This window comes from Tenrec ecaudatus, chromosome 8 (assembly GCF_050624435.1).
Source record: "Tenrec ecaudatus isolate mTenEca1 chromosome 8, mTenEca1.hap1, whole genome shotgun sequence".
NCBI lineage: Eukaryota > Metazoa > Chordata > Mammalia > Afrosoricida > Tenrecidae > Tenrec > Tenrec ecaudatus.
Window position 1 is genome coordinate 40,959,465 of NC_134537.1, and position 21,023 is coordinate 40,980,487.

The following is a 21,023-nucleotide window of genomic DNA, read 5'->3' on the forward strand; positions in this document are numbered from 1 at the left end:
CAGTGCATGGTTAGAAACAAACAAGAAACAAAAACAAACCTTCAAGTCAATTCTGACTCTGACTTATGAGTAATAGAGTAGAACTGGTTCATAGGATAGGATTACCTTGATTTTAAAATATATACATACTGCTTTGAGTATATTAAAGAGTCATATAATCACAATCACCATCAATTTAGAACACTGTTTTCATTTTTGTTTTCACTGTTATTAGCTCATTTCTCCCCAGTCTCCCTTGCCTAAAGGGGTGGGGAAAAGTTAACACTTTGTGAATTTGCATGTCATCCTGAGACTGGAGCATGCTAATCTTCTCTGTGTGGTTCCAATTTTAGTACATGAGCTGCCCAAGTGAGCACAGCTGCAATTTTGATAGGAAGGACCCCTGGGTGGTGCATACATTTTGTGCTCGACTGGTCAAAGAAAAAGAATCTTGGAGTTAAATGGTTGAGTTCAGCTGCTAACTGAAGGCTGGCAGCAGTTCAAACCAAGCCCGTGGTAGAGGGAGAAAGGCCTGGAGACTGGCTCCATAGAAAGACCCCTAAGGCCCAGTTTCACTCTATCACATGGGTACTAGGAATCAGAATCACCTGGAAGGCAACTCCACAACCACACTACCCTAAAGGTTGGTTGTTCACCCTTACCCTGTGGCACCATGAGAAAGCCTCGTGAACTACTTCATAAAGACTGCCTGCCCCCACCATGCAGTTGATTCCCAGTTGATTCCCAGTTGATATAGTTTATTGTGTCAACCTGGCAATAAACACATGTGGGGTTAATTGAAGGGCGGAGGGATAAATGGCTCAGTGAGCCTTGCCTTTCCAGTTCTCAAATCTCTTGCTTTGTAATGGTCACACCAGGGTGCAGCTGCCTTAGCCAGTTCCCTGCTTCAATTGGCAAATCTCACTTCCTGCAAGACATCCCTGAGGAGAAGCACATGGACCTACCTTGATGCAGCCCTGGGTGCTGGAGCACCCATGTGGAGACCCCTGCCAGCGCTGAGAACCTTACACGCTCACTGACTCGATTTTCCTCCTGTAGTCGGCATCATTGCATCTGCTTTGTGAGATGGAGGACTTTGTGGATTAATGTTGGACATATGGGTTAATGTTGAACTTATGGGTTTGGGCAACACTGGGTTGGGATGCTTTCTTGATGTGCACTTACTCTTTATATAAAACTCTCTCTTATACATGAGTTTCTGTAGATTTGTTTTTCTAAAGTACCCAGACTAACACAGAAGCCATAGGGCTTCCGAGCCTGTGAATCTTGACGGGAGCAGACAGCCTCACATTTACCAATGGCTTTGAACCACCAATCTTGGGGTTAGTAGTCCAACGTGTACCCAATAGCACCACCTGGACTCCTTTCCAGCAGGATTACATCCAAACAACCCTCACAGATTCTGGGTAGGGGGATAGGAGTGAATATGCAAGAATTCATCAAATATATATATTTTAATAATTCCTCAAATATTACGATGTTGTCCTCTAAGAATGACTACAAAGAATATGAATCCTTCAATCAATTCACAGCACAAATAAATGAGAAACATGCAGCCAAAAAAAAGCTTAAGTACTTACCCCATTTCCAAGAGAAGGTGAGCTCTTACTGAGGTCAAAGTACAGGGCACAATGTTTTGAGAGTGCCGATTGAGAGCTGGGACTGATAAGGAGAAACGTTAGAATCTACTTTTATTGTTACGGTGAAGAATTGTCAGGGCAGTCTTTGCTTTGCGTTCACAATTGACGACTCTACGCGCCGCGAGTGGAGTAGCTAGCTGGGGATAATCGGAGCTGGGACGCGGGTGCGCAATTGACCGCTTGCAGGGGTCTGCCCAGCCTTCAAGGCTGCATTGCAATGGGGTATACAAGGATCGTGTGTACCAAAGTTGAGAGGGGTCTTTCGCAGTAGGAGTGACTCGAAGGGTACGAAAGAACATGCTGTCATTTAAAGCATGTCATTTCGTGGCGCTTTAAGGTCTAGCATTCCCTAATTCCGTCTGACAGGTGGTCCTGGCGAGCGCCCAGAGCAGCGGCGGCAATGTTTCCTCCGGGCCGACAGGGGGCGCTAGCAGCGCGCCAGGGTCTGGGGCCGCTCTTGAAGGCCGCTCCCCTGTTACCGGTTGGCCTTCCCGTAGCGAGAGGGCGGGAGGACGCCGCCAGCACGCGTGCGCGGTCCCCCGGTGCAGCCAGTCTGCGTGCGCGAGTGGGAGGTGGCAGGCCTCGCTCTCTGGCCTTCGCCGCGGACTCTCCCAGCGCGACATCTCCAGCCATGAACCGGTTTGGTACCCGGTTACTGGGAGCCACCGCGAACCCGTCGCCACTTTCGAAAGCCCGCAGCAATGAAAACCTGGACAAAATCGACATGTCATTGGGTGAGGGGCCGAAGGCTGCGGAGCTGGGGAGCGGGGAGGGTGCGGGTGGGGGAAGGGGCGGTTGGCCGCATTGCCCAACGAGTTTTCTGGCGGGTGGGCTGAGCCAAGTGAGGGGCGGGCGGTGGGGAGAAGGAGGGCCGCCGGCGTGGTGCCGCGTCCTCAGGTCGGGGCTCCGGGACCCCGCCAGCCCCTCGGCGGAGCCTGTTTCTTAGGGGGAGCGGCCGGGGCTGCCGCGGGGGGCGACGCCGGGGGCTGGGGGGCTGAAAGGGAGACCCGTGGGTACCTTCCGCCCCTCTCAAGGGGCGCTGCCACTCACGGGTCAGCCCCGGGTCTTTGTGCGTGAAACTCCGCGGGCTCCCCGCGAGCTGCTGGCCGTTGGCGGACCGGCGGGGCGGGGAGCAACTGCGGGGCTCGGCCGCCGTTCCGTGGCAAGGTGTTGGGGAGGCGGCCGGGGAAGGGCACCTGGGGCAGGCCCCGCACTCAGGCGCCCGGAGTGGGCGCGCTCTGGCGAGTACAGACTTCGGGGGCCGCCAACGGAGCTCCGGCCCTGGAAGGTCTATCAGAAAGTCGCGTTAGGCAAAGACTTCCTAAGTGTTTTCTTAGGCACTTCCTAGAAAGGCACATTTTGCCTCTGGAGACCTCAAATGAGGGAGGTGTGGGGAACCCTGAAACATGCATATTGGTTGATGAGAAGCCAGGCAAAGCCTGTGGGCTGATTTGCTTCTTATCTCAAAAGCAGCAAGAGGGGTGGCTCAATAAAGATTAAGGAGCTAACACTTTGGAGGCACTGGTTGTGGGCCCCACTGGTTTCAAAGTTTAATTCGATTTTTGTTGGGATTCAAGTTGTGGTATGAGATGTAGTTAGTTCAGCCCATCTTGGGATGGCCTACAGGGTTGCTTGCTTTTGTTTTATTTTTTGGCTAGTTGAAAAGTATCTGAGTAGTGGACACCGAGGAGTCGCTTCTCTGGGAATGATATTTGGGTAAATGTTAATCTTGGAAAGTTTCTGTGTTTTTTCATGTTATGGAGTAATCTGCAAGAAGTGAGAAAAATTTGGAGCTAAAGTTCAGAGACAGTACACTAAGTATTCCCTGCCAGGCACTGAACTCGCTGGAAGATATTTCCAATGTGTTTATCCTCATAATCACTTTGTAAGGTATGTATGCCTCATGATAAAACACAGCCACATGTCGAGTAGATCCCGACTTGCAGCAATTCGGTGGGTATCAGAGTAGACCTGTGCTTAGTGGGTTTCATTGGCTGGCATCTTTATGAAGGCACATTGCCAGCCTTTTCTTCCCAGGTGCTGCTGGGTGAGCTTGAACCACTCACCTTTTGATTAGTGTTGATAGTTGCTTTAGAGTCTTTTCCAACTACAAATTATTCTTACCACTCAGTGATGCTTCCAGTGATAAAAGGCATGGAATCTAGCACCACACTATCTCAGCTAAAGTCCTGTTTTCTATTTGCCTGATCTGTAAAAGCAAAAAAGCAAAAAGTGATACTTATGAGTATCTAATGTACTGAGATTGCTGCTAAGGACTAAATGAGATAATAGGCATACTAGAACAGTACAGAGCGAGGACTAAAGTGTGTGTGTGTGTGTGTGTGTGTGTGTACATTTTCTAAGATAACTGTTCCCATTTTACAGAAACTGGAAGCATAGAGAAATTAACTTTCCCAAAGTTACACACACAAGGAGTATTAAGTGGTGGCCACAGGATTTCAGTCTGGCTGTAGAGGTCTAGGTGCTAGGTATGTTTCATCAGTACAAATAAAACATTTTTGGTGTATTTTTTTCTGCTTTTTTGGTTGTGATTAGGATGTTCAAGTGAATAAAGCTGAAGGGCAGCTGTCTTTGAAGGCAAACATGAGGTGCTATAAAGAGTTAAAATAGAGCCTTGCATTTAATCATAGTCCTAATCTAAGAACACTTAGTTCTTATGACATGGCCCAAGATACTGGCCTTCATGAAGAGATCACTGAAGATACAGGTGTTAGAGCAAAGTGTGGAAAACCAGACTGCCCGACTAGCAAAAGGAATAGCATCAGGAGTCTTTTAAAGGCTTGTAGTCAAACAAGCAACCATCTAAGTGAGGCGCCAACTGAGTCCACATGGACGAACACCAGCCTACATGATCCAACGATACTATTTATTATAAATTATAAATAATAAAACCCAAAGGAAGGAATGTACAGTATCAGAGCTTAAATTGTGAATACCTGTTTACAGAAGGTTATGGATGACAGTAGAAGCCCAAAATCCATTTGCAGGGTTCACACATGGATGAAGCCTCTGGTGAATCCCCTGACCATAGTCCAGGCATGTGAATACTTGCTCTCAGAGTATTGTACATTTGATTATGGTAGATACAGTTAGGTTAAAATTTAACATTTTATGTGATCCCTCTCCACCCATTTTAAAATTGTTTTTAATATTTTCTGCTTTATTATTGATTTAGATTATTTCCCTCTGTTTTGTTGTTTTTTCTTGTTTATGTTGTGTGTGATTTTCTCTATGAAATCCAGGATAGGTGAATCTGTGGAGACAATAACTGGGTTAATATTTACTTAGGGACATGGCAGGGGAGGTGGGAGTGGGGGGAATAGGGAGCTAACAATACTGATAATGAGAAAGGAGGAAATGTTTTGAAATTTATTGTAGTGATGATTGCACAACTCTTCTTAATATGATTGAATGATTAAATTGTATGAGATGTGAATTAAATGCCAATAAAATTTACCAAAAATATCACCAGTTTGTCTCTTCTTCCCCAAGTTCTTTATACAATATTCTGTCAGGTGCCTTACAGTGAGGATTTTACAGAGATAAAATGAAGTAGTGATGTCTCTAGGCAAATATTATACTCAGTGAATATTTCATTTTATCATATCTGTATAGGTTTTATATGATTTCCTGCTTTTTAAAATACTCTATTCTGATTATGTGAATATTCATATAAATTATCTACCAAGATTTACAATAGCTTGACCTGGTTATAGCTTAGTTTCTTAATTGATAAAATAAGCATTATGATAACAGTTTATTATTGGGTTGTTAGGTTTAAATTAATAAATACCAAAATATTGTGGCTGTTAATAAAACACAAACTCATTGTCATCGAGTCTGTTCCCTATGGGACAGTAAAACTACTTTAATTTAGAGTTTCTGAGATTGTGGAAGTAGTCAGCCTCATTTTTCTTCCAAGGAGTTGCTAGTAGGTTTGAACCACCTACCTTGCAGTTAACAGCCCAGTGCTTAACCCACTGTATCACTGGGGTTCAGTTAGTATTACTGTCATGGACTCAGTGACTCTATAGGGCAGGGCAGAGCTGCCTCTGAGTGTACGAGACCGACCTTTTACAGGAGTAGAAAGCCCATCTTTGGTGGTTTCAAACTTTGGACCTTGGGTATCAAAGCCCAACACATAGCTACTGTACCACCAGGGCACCTTCATAGTAGTAGTAGCAGCAGTAGTACTACTACTATTACGATTGTGTTTATTCCTAGTGCTATGGAAGAAACCTTTTTATAAAGTAACTTATTTTAATTGACTTTTTCCCTTCCCATACCACATTTTTGTAGGATTTCTACCCTTCTCCACCATTAGGGAAGAGTCAGTTTCTTTTTTTAACGTTTTTATTAGCACATCCACATGTAATACAATTCAGTCATCAAAGAAGTTGTACAATTGTACAATTATCACCATATTTAATTCTAGAACATCTTTTTCCTTGTACTCATTATTCATGGTTTTTTTTTTTGCTAATTGTGGCAAAAGATACGCATTCTCCAGTTCCACACTTCTGTATAATTCAGTGGCATTGGTTATACTCTTCATGTTGTACAACTATTATTGGTATCCTTTTCCAAATTACTCCACTACCCTTAACATAAACACGGTGCTCCCTAAGCAGCAACTTTTTCCTTCACCCATGATATCCATTGGTCGAAGTTTGGTTTCGTTTTTTTAAAAGTGATTTTTGTGATACAGTATTCACATATTGTACACCTTCCATGGTTCAATTGTTTTTAAAAAGCTGTTGTGTGTACTTCGTCACAGTCAGTTCTAGAGTTCACTCCCTGTCTGCTTTCATTGTTCCCCAAATCCCCTCACCCCTTTCACTCTCCAACCCCCCTCCACATCCCTAATAAACCCTTGCATCAGTTATTGTCTCTGCATGTACTCGCTCTGTGCTTCACAGACTGGGAGACCCAACAGAAACCATGAAAGCTGAAATGGCAAGAGGAAAACAGTATAAAGATAAAAATACAAATGAGAAACAAAAGACCACCACCAATATTTAAAAGGCCAGAGAAGAAATTTCTGTTGTGGAACAAGTGAGAAATACTTGAACCTAAAGCAAAGTCAGGTTGGGAAAAGAGGGAGTTCAACTGACCAAGTGTCTCAGTACACTGTGGTTCGAGCCACCATAATCAAGTACAAGAATCACTGTCTGATAGTAAAGATGCTCCAGTCCCTCACCTGGCGCTAGCAGGGATCTGCCAGAGGCTTAATCTGTCTAGATAGTCTGCAGATGGACTTTGGGCCCCCACTGTCCTCCATAACCTTCTACAAATTGGGTGTTCACAGTTTAAGCTCTGATACTTTCCCCTTCGTATTTGGATGTTGTCATCTTTGGATCCCACATGGACCTAGCTGACACCTCACTTATATGCCTGCTGGGAAGAGTAATTTTCTTCATTTAGATTAGAACAATATGTATTGCTTCTCGGCCTTTTGCTTAAGATCAAGTGTAGATTAGAACATATTCTTGGCCCACAGTAGCTCATGCAACTTGAGGAATTAAGTAAAATGTTTAAATGTAAGAATTTATTTTTGATATGCTTTGGTGTTTTAAGTTATGTTTATTGATGTGCTCTATTTTAAAATTCTAGGAATCAAAGTTGTATACTACCTTCTTGTGGTTCACAGCTCTGAGATTTCAGACTTGTGGTGAAGAATAAGTAGTATCTTGTTTAAGGAAAACGCTCTGGTAGTGCTTCAGGTTAAGTGTCGAGCTGCTAACCACCCTGTTGATGGTTCAGACCCACCAGCTGCTCTGTAGAAAGATGGGCTGTCTGCTCTGGTAAAGATTACCATGTCAGAAATACTGTGGGAGCAGGTCCAACCTGCCCTGTAGGGTCTCTGTGAGTCAGAATTGACTCATCAATGGTCTTAAAAAAAAAAAAGGGGTAAAGGAGCCTTAGTTGCGCAATGGTTGAGTGCTTGAATGCTAACCGTGGATTGGCCAACCTCAGTAGCTGCTCTGTAGGAGAAAGAGATAGCAATCTGCTTCTGTGGAGGTAACCTCTTTGCCATCTAGTCAGCAGCCAGTGCTGAGGTCATCTGTGCTACCAGGGCTCCTTTCCACCCTGTGCTACCAGGGCTCCTTTCCACCCTGATGGGGGGCGGGGCAAGAGTTCTCTGCCTTTTCTGCCCTATAGGGAGGGTCTCAATGAGTTGGAATTGACTGAAGGTAACTGGTTTGGTTTGGGCTATATCTGATGTTCATGAAAGCTTTTTGTTTGATTTTGGAAACTGCTTTTGAGATTTTTTACTTTGGTAAAGTTCTTTTTCATTGGAGATTAATGTCAAGATGATATATTTTGGGAATATTTGAAATAATCTGAATATTTGTGATTAAGAATCTTGAAGATGATAGATGGGAGAGACGTTGTAGAAATATATCAGAAAGAATCTTTGTAATCTATAGTTTCTTCTCTGAACAGAAAAGACTAATTATATTCATACAGGTTCTTGTTAGATTTACTCTTACAGCAGTTTAGAAAATTATTGAGGTTAATTAGTTTTGTGAAGTTTTTGTTGTTGACCATACTTGTTTGAGTTGTTGACCATACTAGTTGGAGACTATTTGAAAACGTGAGTATTTCTTGAATGAATATTTTGGCTTCTATAACAGATATAAGTAGGAGTCTGGAGCTCGTTTAATTTCTTAATCTTAACATTAGAAAGATGTCACTAGAGCAGTGTGATGTTTATGAATCACATTGAGGGCAATTTGAAGGTACTTTTACAGATAATAAGGATTAGAGGGTTCGGTGTCAAAAGAAAAATAAAGTAACCTTGGATCATGTTGAGAAATTCAGTAGCAGTTTGTGCTAAACCTTTATTATGGTACTTTAATTATTTTAATTTCTGCTATTTACATGTCTATGTCTATCAATAACTTAACTGAGACTAGGGACTATATATATATATTTCAAATTATAACACTGCTTGGTACATATTTGTTTTACATGGTATGTGCTCAATAAATATTGGTGACTTGAATTTAGACTGTCTTTTATTTTAACTAAAACCCAAAGATCTAACTCACTGCCATGAAGTTGAAGCTGACTCATAGTGACCCTGTAGGTCAGAGTAGACCTGCCGGTGGGTTTCCAAGGTTGTAACTATGTACCGGAGTAGAAAGCCAGCCCTATCTTTCTCTCTTGGAATGACAGTGGTTTTGAACAGCAGTGACCTTGCAGATAAGTAGCCCATCATGTGTAACCACTGTGCCACCAGGGCTGGTATTTGACTGTTCATGTTTTTTGAAAGGTAGTCATCTTTTGGGGAAAAATAGGTACTTCTGTGATTATGAAAAATAAATAATTTTGGTCAATGAACTTTTGCTCATTTACACTAATGAAGGACGGAACTACTATGGATAATAGAACTATCTGATTATTAAATAAATTGGCTTCTGGACTATTAGTTTGAATTTTCTTATAAAACTTCCTCAGAGCGAAAAACAAAACAAGATAAAAACTTCCTCAGAGCTCCGGCAAGTTGATTTGAGCTTTTCTTCTCGTCCTTATCCTCTGGAAGTGCTTTCAGAGTAAAAAAGAAGTTAGGGACGTAGGAAATTTACAAATTAGAAAACAGCACTGTGTGGTTGCGTCCTTAGGTTAAATGACAGTAATTGTGACATCTTCTATCACATAGATGATATCATCAAATTGAATCGAAAGGAAGGGAAGAAGCAGAATTTTCCAAGACTAAACAGACGACTTCAGCAGAGTGGTGCCCGGCAGTTTAGGATGAGAGTACGGTGGGGAATGCAACCAAATTCTGGTAAGTCTTGAAAGTAAGCTTTAATAAAGGCTGTTCTGTGTGGATTTATAGTACAGCATCTTTAGCACATACTTAAGACTACTCGGCTCACTACTATTGGTTGGAATCAGTCCAGAACTTAATTTTGTTTCCATTGTTTTTTTAATTTTTTTGTTTTTAAACATGGAGAAGTGTATTCATTATGATTTCCTTTTTGCTTAGATCTTAAAAATCTGGTAAATATTTAAGTTGGTTTTACTATTTCTTGTAACCATTAAGTTATTTTAAAGCAGCTTCGGTTTATAAAGAGTCTAACTCATATTTAGGGTATAGAATTGCAACAGTCTTGTATGTTTTGAACATCCTATTCCCTTTCCATTGTGGTGCACCTTTCACAGTGTGTGTGTCTAATGGAGAACTAGCTCCAGCTTATATACACACTCAATGGAAACATCATTTCACAGACAGCTTCTACTGTTGGGGGCAGTTGTAGCACTAGAACGTTCCATTAAATTAGGCAAGGTTACTTATTCATAAAGATTTACAGCCTTGCATACCCTATGGAGCAGCTCTGCTTTGTGCTACAGGGTTACTATGAGTCGGTAGCAACTCAGGGGCAGTGGTTTTTTTGACTGATTACATCCATAAAGTTATAGAAAGCAGTTGTCTTTTCTATAGGAGAACCATTTAAATGTGTAGAAACTGTTGTTACATTCCTCATAGAAAATGACTTATGGACTCTTTATCTTATTATCCAGGGCCCTCCGGTTTATTAGATACCCTCCAAAGATGCCACTCGGAATTGATTGCTTTAGATGTGATTGAACTTATTATCTTCAGACTCTAAATATACCCCTAGATGGTTATTTTTGGTCATCTGGAAGATGATTTATAAGCCGTGTTCTAAAGTAGAGTTAGATAGTAACTGAATACTATTATATATGACTCATGGACATTTTTAGCAGTTAGAGATCAGTGTCCTAGAATAAACCTTTGTTCATGTAGAAAAACTAGACCTTCATATATATGAAAAAATGCTTGACAAACTAGCTTGCATCTAAGTTGATTGTTATTGTATATGTTGAAAGAAAATAATTAACAATAAATCATCAATTTTGTGTTTAATAGTTAATATGTCTTCAGATTATGTAAGATTAAACTCTGCCAAAATTTTTTTATTTGTAATATTTCTTGAACATTTGAATCTAAATAGCAAGTTTAATGTGAGATTTTTAGCTCTAACAATTTAATTCCAGTGATCTAGATCTAAAAACATACTATCACTCAGCATACCATATTAAATGCGTGATTTGTTTAAAGATAACATCAGAATTCATAGATGCCAGAGACATAATAATTTTTGTTAACCATGTGCTAATTATACTATAAATGCTCTGAGCTGACCAGATTCTGCAGTTACATAAAGACGGGGCCGTTTATTTCAAGGAATTAATTTCTAGTAGCAGAGAAGAGATAAGCATGCGAGCAACAATAAAAAGAATTGTGTAACAGAAATGTCATAAAAGAAATTCAGATATTACTATAGGACTTTAGGTAAGAATTTTGGTGCTAAGATGATTAGAGGTGATGTAGTGGGTGTGGTAAAATGTGTTCTGGCCATGAAGGATCAGGAAGACTTTTATAAGTAAATGATACCGAGGGTCAGCTTAGGATTTCGTAGGACTGAATTTGCACTTGTGGCTAGCTAAAATAAAACAGCTGCGGCTCCGTTGCTATTGAGCGTGTAGAGTGATGGGAATTGTTAAGAATTCTGATTAGCTAAGAACATACAGACTTCCACATTGTGATGAAGGATCTCGTTGAAAAGAGAGAACTCTGAAGGTGCTAAATGGAATGAAAACTGGAGAAAGACTATTGTGTTGGATGTTATCGTTAGCTCCTCGGAGTATCAGAATATGAGGCAGTGACACATGATTGTGGGTCAAGGGAATTTGGAGCATTATGTGTAGACACTTTTTAATGAAATGTGACCATGAAAGAGTGACAAGTAGAAGTAGTGGTAAGGTTTAGATTATGGGTGGTGACATAGAAAGAAGGGATGGTGGAAGGAAGCAGCGAGGAAGCCATCACTAAGAGATAGAGGACAGACCATGGTGATGAGTATAGCAAAATGTTCCGTAACAGTCAGAACAGAAGGTGCCTCGAGGTAAAATTCTGTCACATATTTTCTCCTTTTAATCAGGTTTATTTTTGTTAATGAGACAATTGTCTTTCTCAGCTTCGTAACAGATTCCTCCATCTCCTTTTTTAAATCTATTCTCCTTGCTCTTAATAATTCATTCGCGAGGAGCTGATGCTAAGGGCTCAAGTGGAGAGCAAATGTTTTGAGAATGACGGGGGCAACGAATGTACAAATGTGCTTGACACAGTTGATGTATGTATGGAGTGTGATAAGTTGTACAAGCCCCCAATAAAATGATTAAAAATAATAATTCATTCACCCTGAAAACAATTTCCGTCTTAGTTTCTGATTACATCATGTTTGCGTGCTGCAATGGTTTTTCTCTCCTATAGTCTCTCTCCTGTTCAGCCTGCAGTATGATGTAGTCTGATCATGAACTCATTGATTTCTCATCCCTTGTCAAATGCAACCTTTGTCCCAACTTACAGACCTCTACTACTTCCATTCACTTCTTAACCTTTTTGTTTAACCCTCTACACTCTTCAATTTAGTAGGATCTGCCATGTCTTTATACTTGTCACTGTAACCTGGAGTCCTCCGTAATTTACTTACTCAAATCTTTTCGTAATACCCAGTACCTGTCCAGTTGCTGACAGTTCATTCTGACTTAACAGCCCTGTGTGTCTGAGAACTGTGCTCCCTGGAGTTGTCTGTTTTTCTTTCTCTTTTAAAAAGTACTTTATTGTGGTTGATGGTTTGGGTTAAAGTTTACATAGCACTGTAAGTTCCCATTCAACATTTTCTATACAAATTGTTCGATTACATTGATTAGATTCTTCACGTGTGAATATTCTTATTATACTAATTGTTTTGCTTCCAATAATAGTTTCTCTGCCTCCTTAAAATCTTATCATTTTAATGTCATTGTTGACTATTTAATCTCAAGTAGCACAGTATATATAGGTGAGGAAATAGTATGGGGAACACTCCAGACCACCTCTATCTACTAAGGCTGATCATTTTAAGGCCATTTCCTTTCTTTTTTTTTTTTTTTAATAATAATTTCATTGGGGGCTCATACAACTCTTATCACAATCCATACATACATCAATTGAGCAAAGCACCCTTATACATTTGTTGCCCTCATCATTCTTTTTTTTTCTTTTTTTACATTTTATTAGGGACTCATACAACTCTTATCACAATCCATACATATACATACATCAATTGTATAAAGCACATCCATACATTCCCCGCCCCAATCATTCTCAAAGCATTCGCTCTCCACTTAAGCCCTTGCATCAGGTCCTCTTTTTTTTTTCCCCTCCCTCCCTGCTCCCCCCTCCCAATGTGCCCTTGGTAATTTATACATCGTTATTTTGTCATATCTTGCCCTATCCAGAGTCTCCCTCCCACCCTTCTCTGCCGTCCCTCTCCCAGTGAGGAGGTCACACGTGGACCCCTGTAATCAGTTCCCCCTTTCCAACCCACTCGCCCTCCGCTCTCCCAGCATCGCCCCTCACACCCCTGGTCCTGAAGGTATCATCCATCCTGGATTCCCTGTGCCTCCAGCCCCCATATGCACCAGTTTACAACCTTTGCCCTATCCAGCCCTGCAAGGTAGAATTTGGATTATGGTAGTTGGGGGGAGGAAGCATCCAGGACCCGGGGGAAAGCTGTGTTCTTCATCAGTACTACCTCGCACCCTCATTGAACCATCTCCTCTCCTGAACCCCTCTGTGAGGGGATCTCCATTGGCCGACACGTGGGCCTTGGGTCTCCACTCTGCACTTCCCCCTTCATTCAATATGGTATATATATATGTGTGTGTGTCTTTTTTTTTTTTTTTTGCATGATGCCTTTATACCTGGTCCCTTTGGCACCTCGTGATCGCACTGGCCGGTGTGCTTCTTCCATGTGGGCTTTTTTGCTTCTGAGCTAGATGGCCGCTTGTTCGCCTTTAAGACCCCAGACACTATCTCTTTTGATAGCCGGGCACCATCAGCTTTCTTCACCACTTTTGCTTCTGCACCCATTTGTCTTCAGCGATCCTATCATGGAGGTGTGCAGTCAATGATATGACTTTTTTGTTCTTTGATGCCTGCTAACTGATCCCTTCGGGACCACTCGATCACACAGGCTGGTGTGTTCTTCCATGTGGACTTTGTTGCTTCTGAGCTAGATGGCTGCTTGTTTATCATCAAGCCTTTAAGACCCCAGTCACTATCTCTTTTGATAGTCCGGCACCATCAGCTTTCTTCACCACATTTACTTGTTCACCCACTTTGGCTCCAGCCGTTGTGTCGGGAGAGTGAGCATCATAGAGTTCCAATTTAATAAAAGAAAATATTCATGCATTGAGGGAGTGTTTGAGTAGAGGCCCACGGTCCTTCCACCACCTTAATACTTAACCTGTAAATATAGACACATAGATCTACTTCCCCATCCTCCTATATATATTTGCTTGTACATGTCTTTGTCTAGACCTCCATAAATGCCCTTTGACTCCTAGCTATTTCCTCCATCTCCTTTGACTTTCCTCCTGCCTTACTACCATGCTTCGTCACCACCTGGGCTAGAGTATACCTCTTCTCTAAGCAACCTTACCCTTGATCATTCCCCACCAGACCTGCCACTCCCCCTCTCTACCATTTGGGGTCCCATGTTGTTCCCTTGTCCCTGTGTTTGTTAACACCACTTCCTTACCCCCCCTACCCCCCACCCCAAGTCCTCCCGGAACTGTCGGTTCGTTGTTTTTCCTCCAGATAGTTCATCCAGCCTGTCCTATTCCGACAGACCTGTGGAGACACTAACATGCACGAAAACAAGACAGAGGAAAACAAAGCAGCAGTATACAACCAGACAACAAAACAACAAAAACAAACCACTGACAAAGAACAGAACAAAACACTTCCCAAGATAAAAGCTTGTAGTTAGTTCAGGGATCGTTTGCTGGCCCTTCGGAGCATTTTCCAGTCCAGTCTGTTGGGGCACCACGCCCTGGCCCCAAAGTCCACTTTCAGCATTCCCTGGGGACCTTGCCACTCCATTCCCTTGCTGTTCCGCTGCACTCCCCCAGTGCTTTGCCTCGGTGTGGTGGTATCAGGTCAGGTGCAATTCCCACACTGTGTCTCCGGTGCTGTCCCCTGTATCGCCCTTAGCCACTGAGGGGCATCATTTCTCATAGTGGGGCCAGCCATGTTGCACTCTCTGTGGACTGGCTGCTCTACTCAGGAACATCATCCTCACGGCCTGGTGGGCCAGGCTGTGTTCCACTCTCTCCTCCTGCCCCTTCATCTGCTCCTGTGTGCTCTGATCAGTTATGTCCATCTCCCGGAGCTGCAGAGTCAATGTCGTCTTAAGGCCATTTTCTGTGACACTGAAGTCAGACCTGCCCCCACCCTCCAACCTTTACCAGGTGTGATAGCAACAATAGGTCCATCCTACAGTGAATGCTATGCTTCCCAGCAGTTGTGCAAACAAATCAAGGGTATACTGCATGGTTTGAAATCAAGAAAGGTGTGCTTCAGGGTTGTATTCTCTCACCATACGTATTCAAAGGATATACTGAACACATCATTAGAGAAACTGGATTAGATGAAGAGTGTGGCATCAGGATAGGAGAAAGACTTATTAACAACCTACGGTATGCAGATGACATAATCTTGCTTGCTGAAAGGGAGGAGGAAGTGAAGCACTTAACTGATGAAAAGCAAGGATTGTAGCCTTCAGTGTGGATTACACTCTAGTATAATCCTCACAACTGGACCAATAGGTAATATAAATGGAGAAAAGATTGAAGCTATAAGGAGGTTTTCAAGGATTTTGTCTTACTTGAATCCATAATCAATGCGTATGTAATATGATGCAATGGAGAATACCACAGTTTAGGTCAGGCACACCTTGGTCATCAAAGAAACATCCTTGCTCTTCAGTACTCTAAAGAGGTCTTGAGCAGCAGATTCATCTCATGCAATTCATCTTTTGACCTCTTGACTGTTGCTTCCTGTTAGCATCAATTGTGGATCCAAGCAAGACAAAATCTTTGACAACTTCAACCATCTCTCTTGCTTATCGTGATGTTAATCTATTGTAAATTCCTACTGAAAACAACAATCCTTGATCTTTGTGTTAGGTAGGGCTCTCTAGAGAAACAACACCAGGAACAAAAACAAACAAGGATACGATGATTGTGATATATCAGAGGATATGCATATCAACGAGAAGGAATATAACAGCTAATTAGCCCACACAGCAGTACAGAAGGCTCTGTTCATCTCACTCGGAATATCTTCATAATAAGCCCTCATGATAGTCTTTTGTCTTTGGAGAAAATCTATCAGGATTTACCCCTTTGAAACAGTCACCCCAACATTCCGCAGTGATTTCTCTGCCTTGAGAACTGGCCAGCATACAGCCTCAGGGAAGCCACTGTTTTGGACCTTTTTTTGAAGGCACCTTAGACAAAAATCAAACCTCCTTGTGGGTTTTCGAGACTGTACCTGTTTATGGGAGTAGAAAACCAAGTCTCTCTACCGAGGAGCTGCTGGTAGTTTCAAACTGCCGGCCACTCGGATTGCAGCCAGACTTATAACCACTACTCCACTAGGGCTCCTTAAGGAGACTAAGCCACATGTATTACTGCTTGTTTACAGCTACCCACTGATTACTGAGATGTGTTTAAACATGTTTTATTTGGAATAAACCTATATGTGTATAAACTGAAACCTTAACAACAATACTTCTTAACTTACCCTGGTATTCTGTATCCTGTGTGCCCTCCGTACTATATTACTAGATCTACATTTTGTGTTTTATTTTCTTCTTTTACAGGTTTTGGTAAAAATAGTCTGAGCCGTAGAGGAAGAGTAGTGCCTGGAAAGAGACGTCCTTATGGAGTTATCACTGGCCTGGCAGCTAGAAAAACAACGGGAATTCGAAAAGGAATTAGTCCTATGAATCGACCACCTTTGAGTGATAAGGTAGGCTTAGCCACTTATTCCTAGGTCAAAGACCTTTCCCCACTATTTACACTGTTTATACTAATATTTCTGTGAATGAGATTAAAAGAAACCATTTTATTGATTATTTTTATGTTTATAACATTTATATGAGAAATGTAATAAATAAATAAAAATCACTGCCATAAATGAGGAAGACCTAAATCTCCATATTCTCAAGCATGAAAATTTTTAGTAGGTTTTTAAAAAAACTTTTCCGTGTGTATGTGTCATAGCTTAATGAGATGAATATTGTCTGTGAGTTTTGTTTGGCCAGTGCAGTAGTGCCTTATTGAACACAGTGGATAAGTAGAATGTCATGGGAAGGTTGCTTGTGGTGCCAAATTGGGAAAAGAAGGTTGGCGAATAGAGGCCTTGTGCTGATGTGCATTTGGATTATCCTTTTCCCTTGTATTACTGGACACAGTCAGAGATCTGCACATCATTTCTTTTTTACATACCATAAAATTCACTCTTTAAGTTACACAATTAAATTTTTAAAATTTAACAGTCATCATTACAAAGACATTCATCTCATTTCCTGTTGAAGTAACTACTAATCTACTTTTTATCTGAAATCATACAATAGTGTGTGTTCTGGAATATAGCAGTGTTTTTGAGGTTCATCTCTTTTGTAGTGTGAATCACTGGCCAAATAATACACCTTTTTATTTTCAAGTAATATGCCATTATATAGTAGTAGTGTTTATTGCCAAATAATTTACTATCACATGAGCAAACTATATTCATTCCTAGTTGATGAACACTTGAATTGTTTCCATTTTTGAATGTTACGAAAAATGTTATGGACACTCAAGTCTGTGCATGTAGATTTTCATTTCTTTTGAATTGACTACCTGTCCTCTAATTGATATTTATTTTTAGTGTTGGAGTAATTCTGGCCATTTTCAATTAACCACTTTTCAACTTTTAATTGGTGTTGTTTGCATCTTGATGAAATTTTTGGCGATGAATGCAACACAATTCTTTTGTCATTTCTATCATTATAAACCATAAGATTGGCTGATTAAAATCAAATAATACCAGTTCATTTCAGCTCACAAATGCTCCAAGATTTAGATTTTTATGCTTCCATTTCATATTTGATAACTTCCAATTGTCCTACAGTCACACTTTGTACCTCTCATGCTCTGATTATTAATGGATTACAACTAAGCAGAAAATTTCAAAGGGTAACTCCTATTCTGATCTAGAGATCCCAGACAAAATTCCAACCTCGAGTTGCAACATTGAAGGATTCTTTGGGCAAAATATTAAATGATGCAGGAAGGAGTGGAGTACAGAGTCACTGTACCAAAAGGAATTGGTACAGTATTCAATCCTTTCAGGAGATCAGTGGGGGTGAAGGAAGAAGTTGAAGCTTCACTGAAGGCACTGGAAAGAATAGCTACTGAAATTGAAATGCTTCAATAAACCAGTGTAGCACTAGTAGTGCTCACTCATCGATGGTATGAAATTTGCAAGCCCTGACCAATTGTATAGAACTATGTTTCTGCACATCACAAAGGAAAGTGACCCAGCAAAATGTGGACACTGTTGGAACAGTATCATTAATATTATGCATAGGTAAAATTTTGCTGAAGATAATCCAAAAACAATTGTAGCAGTACGTAGAGAACTGCCAGAAATTCAAACTAGATTCAAAGGGGGACATGAAACAAAGGATATCATTACTGATATTAGAAGGAGCTTGGCTGACAGTAGAAAATACAAGAAAGATTTTGCTTGTTTTTTCTTGACTATACAGACATTCAACTGTATGGATCCTAACAAACTGTAATATTGAGAAGAATGGGAATTCCAGAATACTTAATTATGCTTATGCAAAATCTATACATAGACCAAGAGGCAGTTCCAACAAAACAAGGAGATATTGAATGATTTAAAATCAGACTTCTGGGACTTCTCCTCCCTCTCTCCGTTTCTCTGCCACCCCGAGTGTGGTGGTGCTCCGACTTCACCATGTCGTCTCATAAGACTTTCAGGATCAAGAGATTCCTGGCCAAGAAACAGAAGCATAATCGGCCCATTCCCCAATGGATTAGAATGAAAACCGGTAATAAAATCAGGTACAACTCCAAGAGAAGACATTGGAGAAGAACCAAGCTGGGGCTGTAAGGAGCCCCCTGAAGGGTGGCACGCATGGCTGCATTTTCCCAGGATCAAATTTTGTCCCCATCTGATGACTTGAACTTCTATTGGCAAATAATCTGGTTTATTCCTTGGTTTTTTGCTTCCTATTCAAGTTTAACAGTAAATGATGTAAGGCTGTTGGTGTGGAAAAAAAATCAGACTTCTGGGAAGATGGCTTTGATATCGAATCACCCACCTAGAGTTCCCATTGTGTGAACAGCAGATGAAACAGTGAGGAGGCCAACTCTGGGAAATCGGATGGGAAACCTAGACTCTCGGCATCCCAGGATTGTTTTGACGAGCTCACCGAGGCATTCCCTACTCACGGCATTACCTACTACTGCCTTCAGCCTTTCCTCTCCCCTACTGTAGGAGGTTCAGTGGGGCAGCAGCTGCCAGCCGCCTCCTCTCCCCGCTAGCTCTATGACTTGACAGTGCGGTGAAATATCCCAAGACAGCCTGCCCCCCAACTGCAGTCCACAGGCCCATGTCCTCTCCGACCTCCGGAAACCCTGGATACCAAGCCTGAGGCAGCCTGCTGAACAGAGCTCCTACAGCTACACTCCCTATGGGAGTCTTGCTCCCTTCCCTCCTTGAAAAGGCACAACTTTCCAGGTAGATATACCCCCAGCTAATTCTAAAGGGATCCAGCCCCACGAAGACAGAATTACAACATGAAACCTACAGGGGCTCCAAGAATTTATTATATTTGTTTCTATTTTCTTTTAAGAAAGAAAACTACAAAACTCTCTTTTCTCACCAGAGGAACCTGAACCCAACATAACCAGGTTTCTCAGCAGCCTCCCTTACCCTAACAAGGCAAATGGCTGACACTGGAACTCACTGTCATTCCTCCACCTCCACCATGGAACTACACGCAAGAAGCAGTTAATACTGAGTTGTGCAGAAATCCACAAAAAAGGGCCGCCTTTTATAAACAGAGTAACAGAAGGACTATGCTCTTCCAATATAATATACAGGATTGATAAGTGACTCTGGCAGATTTAATATACCTCTCACCCCAACTACCATTACCTCAAGATCCTGCTTCCTCCACCTCTTATAACCCACCAGGTAACATCACATCTCTCATAACCCTCTTCTCCAACTGGAATGCTACGTATGATTAATACCACTAATTAATCTATCCCCGAGAACCTATATCCTGTTCCTCCTATCCATCTAGCTATCACTCCTCATCTACATAACGATACTATTTCCAGCATCTATCTGATCCTCCTCTAACCTAAAGTGCTAATACCCCCCCCCCACACACACACGCTGCTCAGAAAGCCTGTATATCACCTACAGCTCAACCGCTGTGACGCAAACAACGGTCATCAGCAGCTACCACAAAAACGAAGAGAAACAAAAGACAACAACTGAAGATTACCCAAACCCAATGGAAAACACAGAAGAAGGAGCCCTTGAATTGCCAGATAGAGAATGCAAGAAAATTATGCTTAGGACTTTATGAGAGATTAGGGGATCAATCCTGAAAACAGATGAAACAATGGAGCTACTAGAAACTTCACATCCAAAGGAAATCCAGGAGCTAAGGAATGTTGTAGCAGAAATAAACAAAATATAAAATCTGACCCAATGAGCTGGAAGAAATGGAAAAACCGAATCAGCAAATTCGAAGACAACTAAGCAGAATTTTAGCAAATGAGAGAAACAAACAATGCAAAAGAATCTGAAGAAAGCCTGAGGGTGATGTGGGATACCATAAAGCAAAATAACATTTACATTCTTAGGGTGCCTGCACAGAAAGAAATAAGTCTATAGTTAAAATAGTAAGGAGATTCTTAGAAGGAAATTTTCCCAATATCACAAAGGAGGAAATGATAACCATCCATGAAGCAGAGAACACCAATTAGGTTAACTCCCTTAGGTTAACTCCCTGCCCCTCCTCCCACACAAAAAAAACACATTAAGACATATACTCATCAAATTGTCTAACTTCAAGGAAAAGGAGAGAGTCATGAAGGCAGCTAAAGAGAAAGAAGCAGTCACATATAAACAGGTAAGAATAAGCTCAGACCTCTTCACAGAGACCATGCAGCAAAGAAGAAATTAGAGCAACATATTCTGGAAGTTGGAAGACAACTGAAATCCAAGAATCCTTTATCCAGTAATGCCTTCCATCAAATTTGAAGGAAGAAAGGAATATATCAAGCACGAATAATACACTATTGCTGCAACTAATCTACATTTACACTTAGTTACACTGAATGTCAATGGACTAAACACTAATCCAAACACAAAGAGTAGCAGACTGGATTAGACAA

General features: G+C 41.4%; 1 protein-coding gene and 1 non-coding gene across 2 annotated transcripts in view; one reads left to right on the forward strand and one right to left on the reverse strand.

Annotated features, from left to right (window-relative positions):
- Positions 1-250: 250 nt before the first annotated feature.
- LOC142455737 (U6 spliceosomal RNA) lies at positions 251-356 on the reverse strand. Its single transcript, XR_012785879.1, has one exon. It is a non-coding gene; the product is annotated as a U6 spliceosomal RNA (small nuclear RNA).
- A 1,811-nt stretch (positions 357-2,167) lies between these two features.
- The window catches only part of FYTTD1 (forty-two-three domain containing 1), a 53,396-nt gene continuing 34,540 nt past the window's right edge, over positions 2,168-21,023 (forward strand). The window contains exons 1-3 of the mRNA XM_075556286.1: positions 2,168-2,374; positions 9,328-9,456; positions 16,412-16,560. Of these exons, the coding sequence (XP_075412401.1) occupies positions 2,272-2,374; positions 9,328-9,456; positions 16,412-16,560 (381 nt within the window). The 5' untranslated portion in view covers positions 2,168-2,271. The remainder of the gene's footprint in view (positions 2,375-9,327; positions 9,457-16,411; positions 16,561-21,023) is intronic.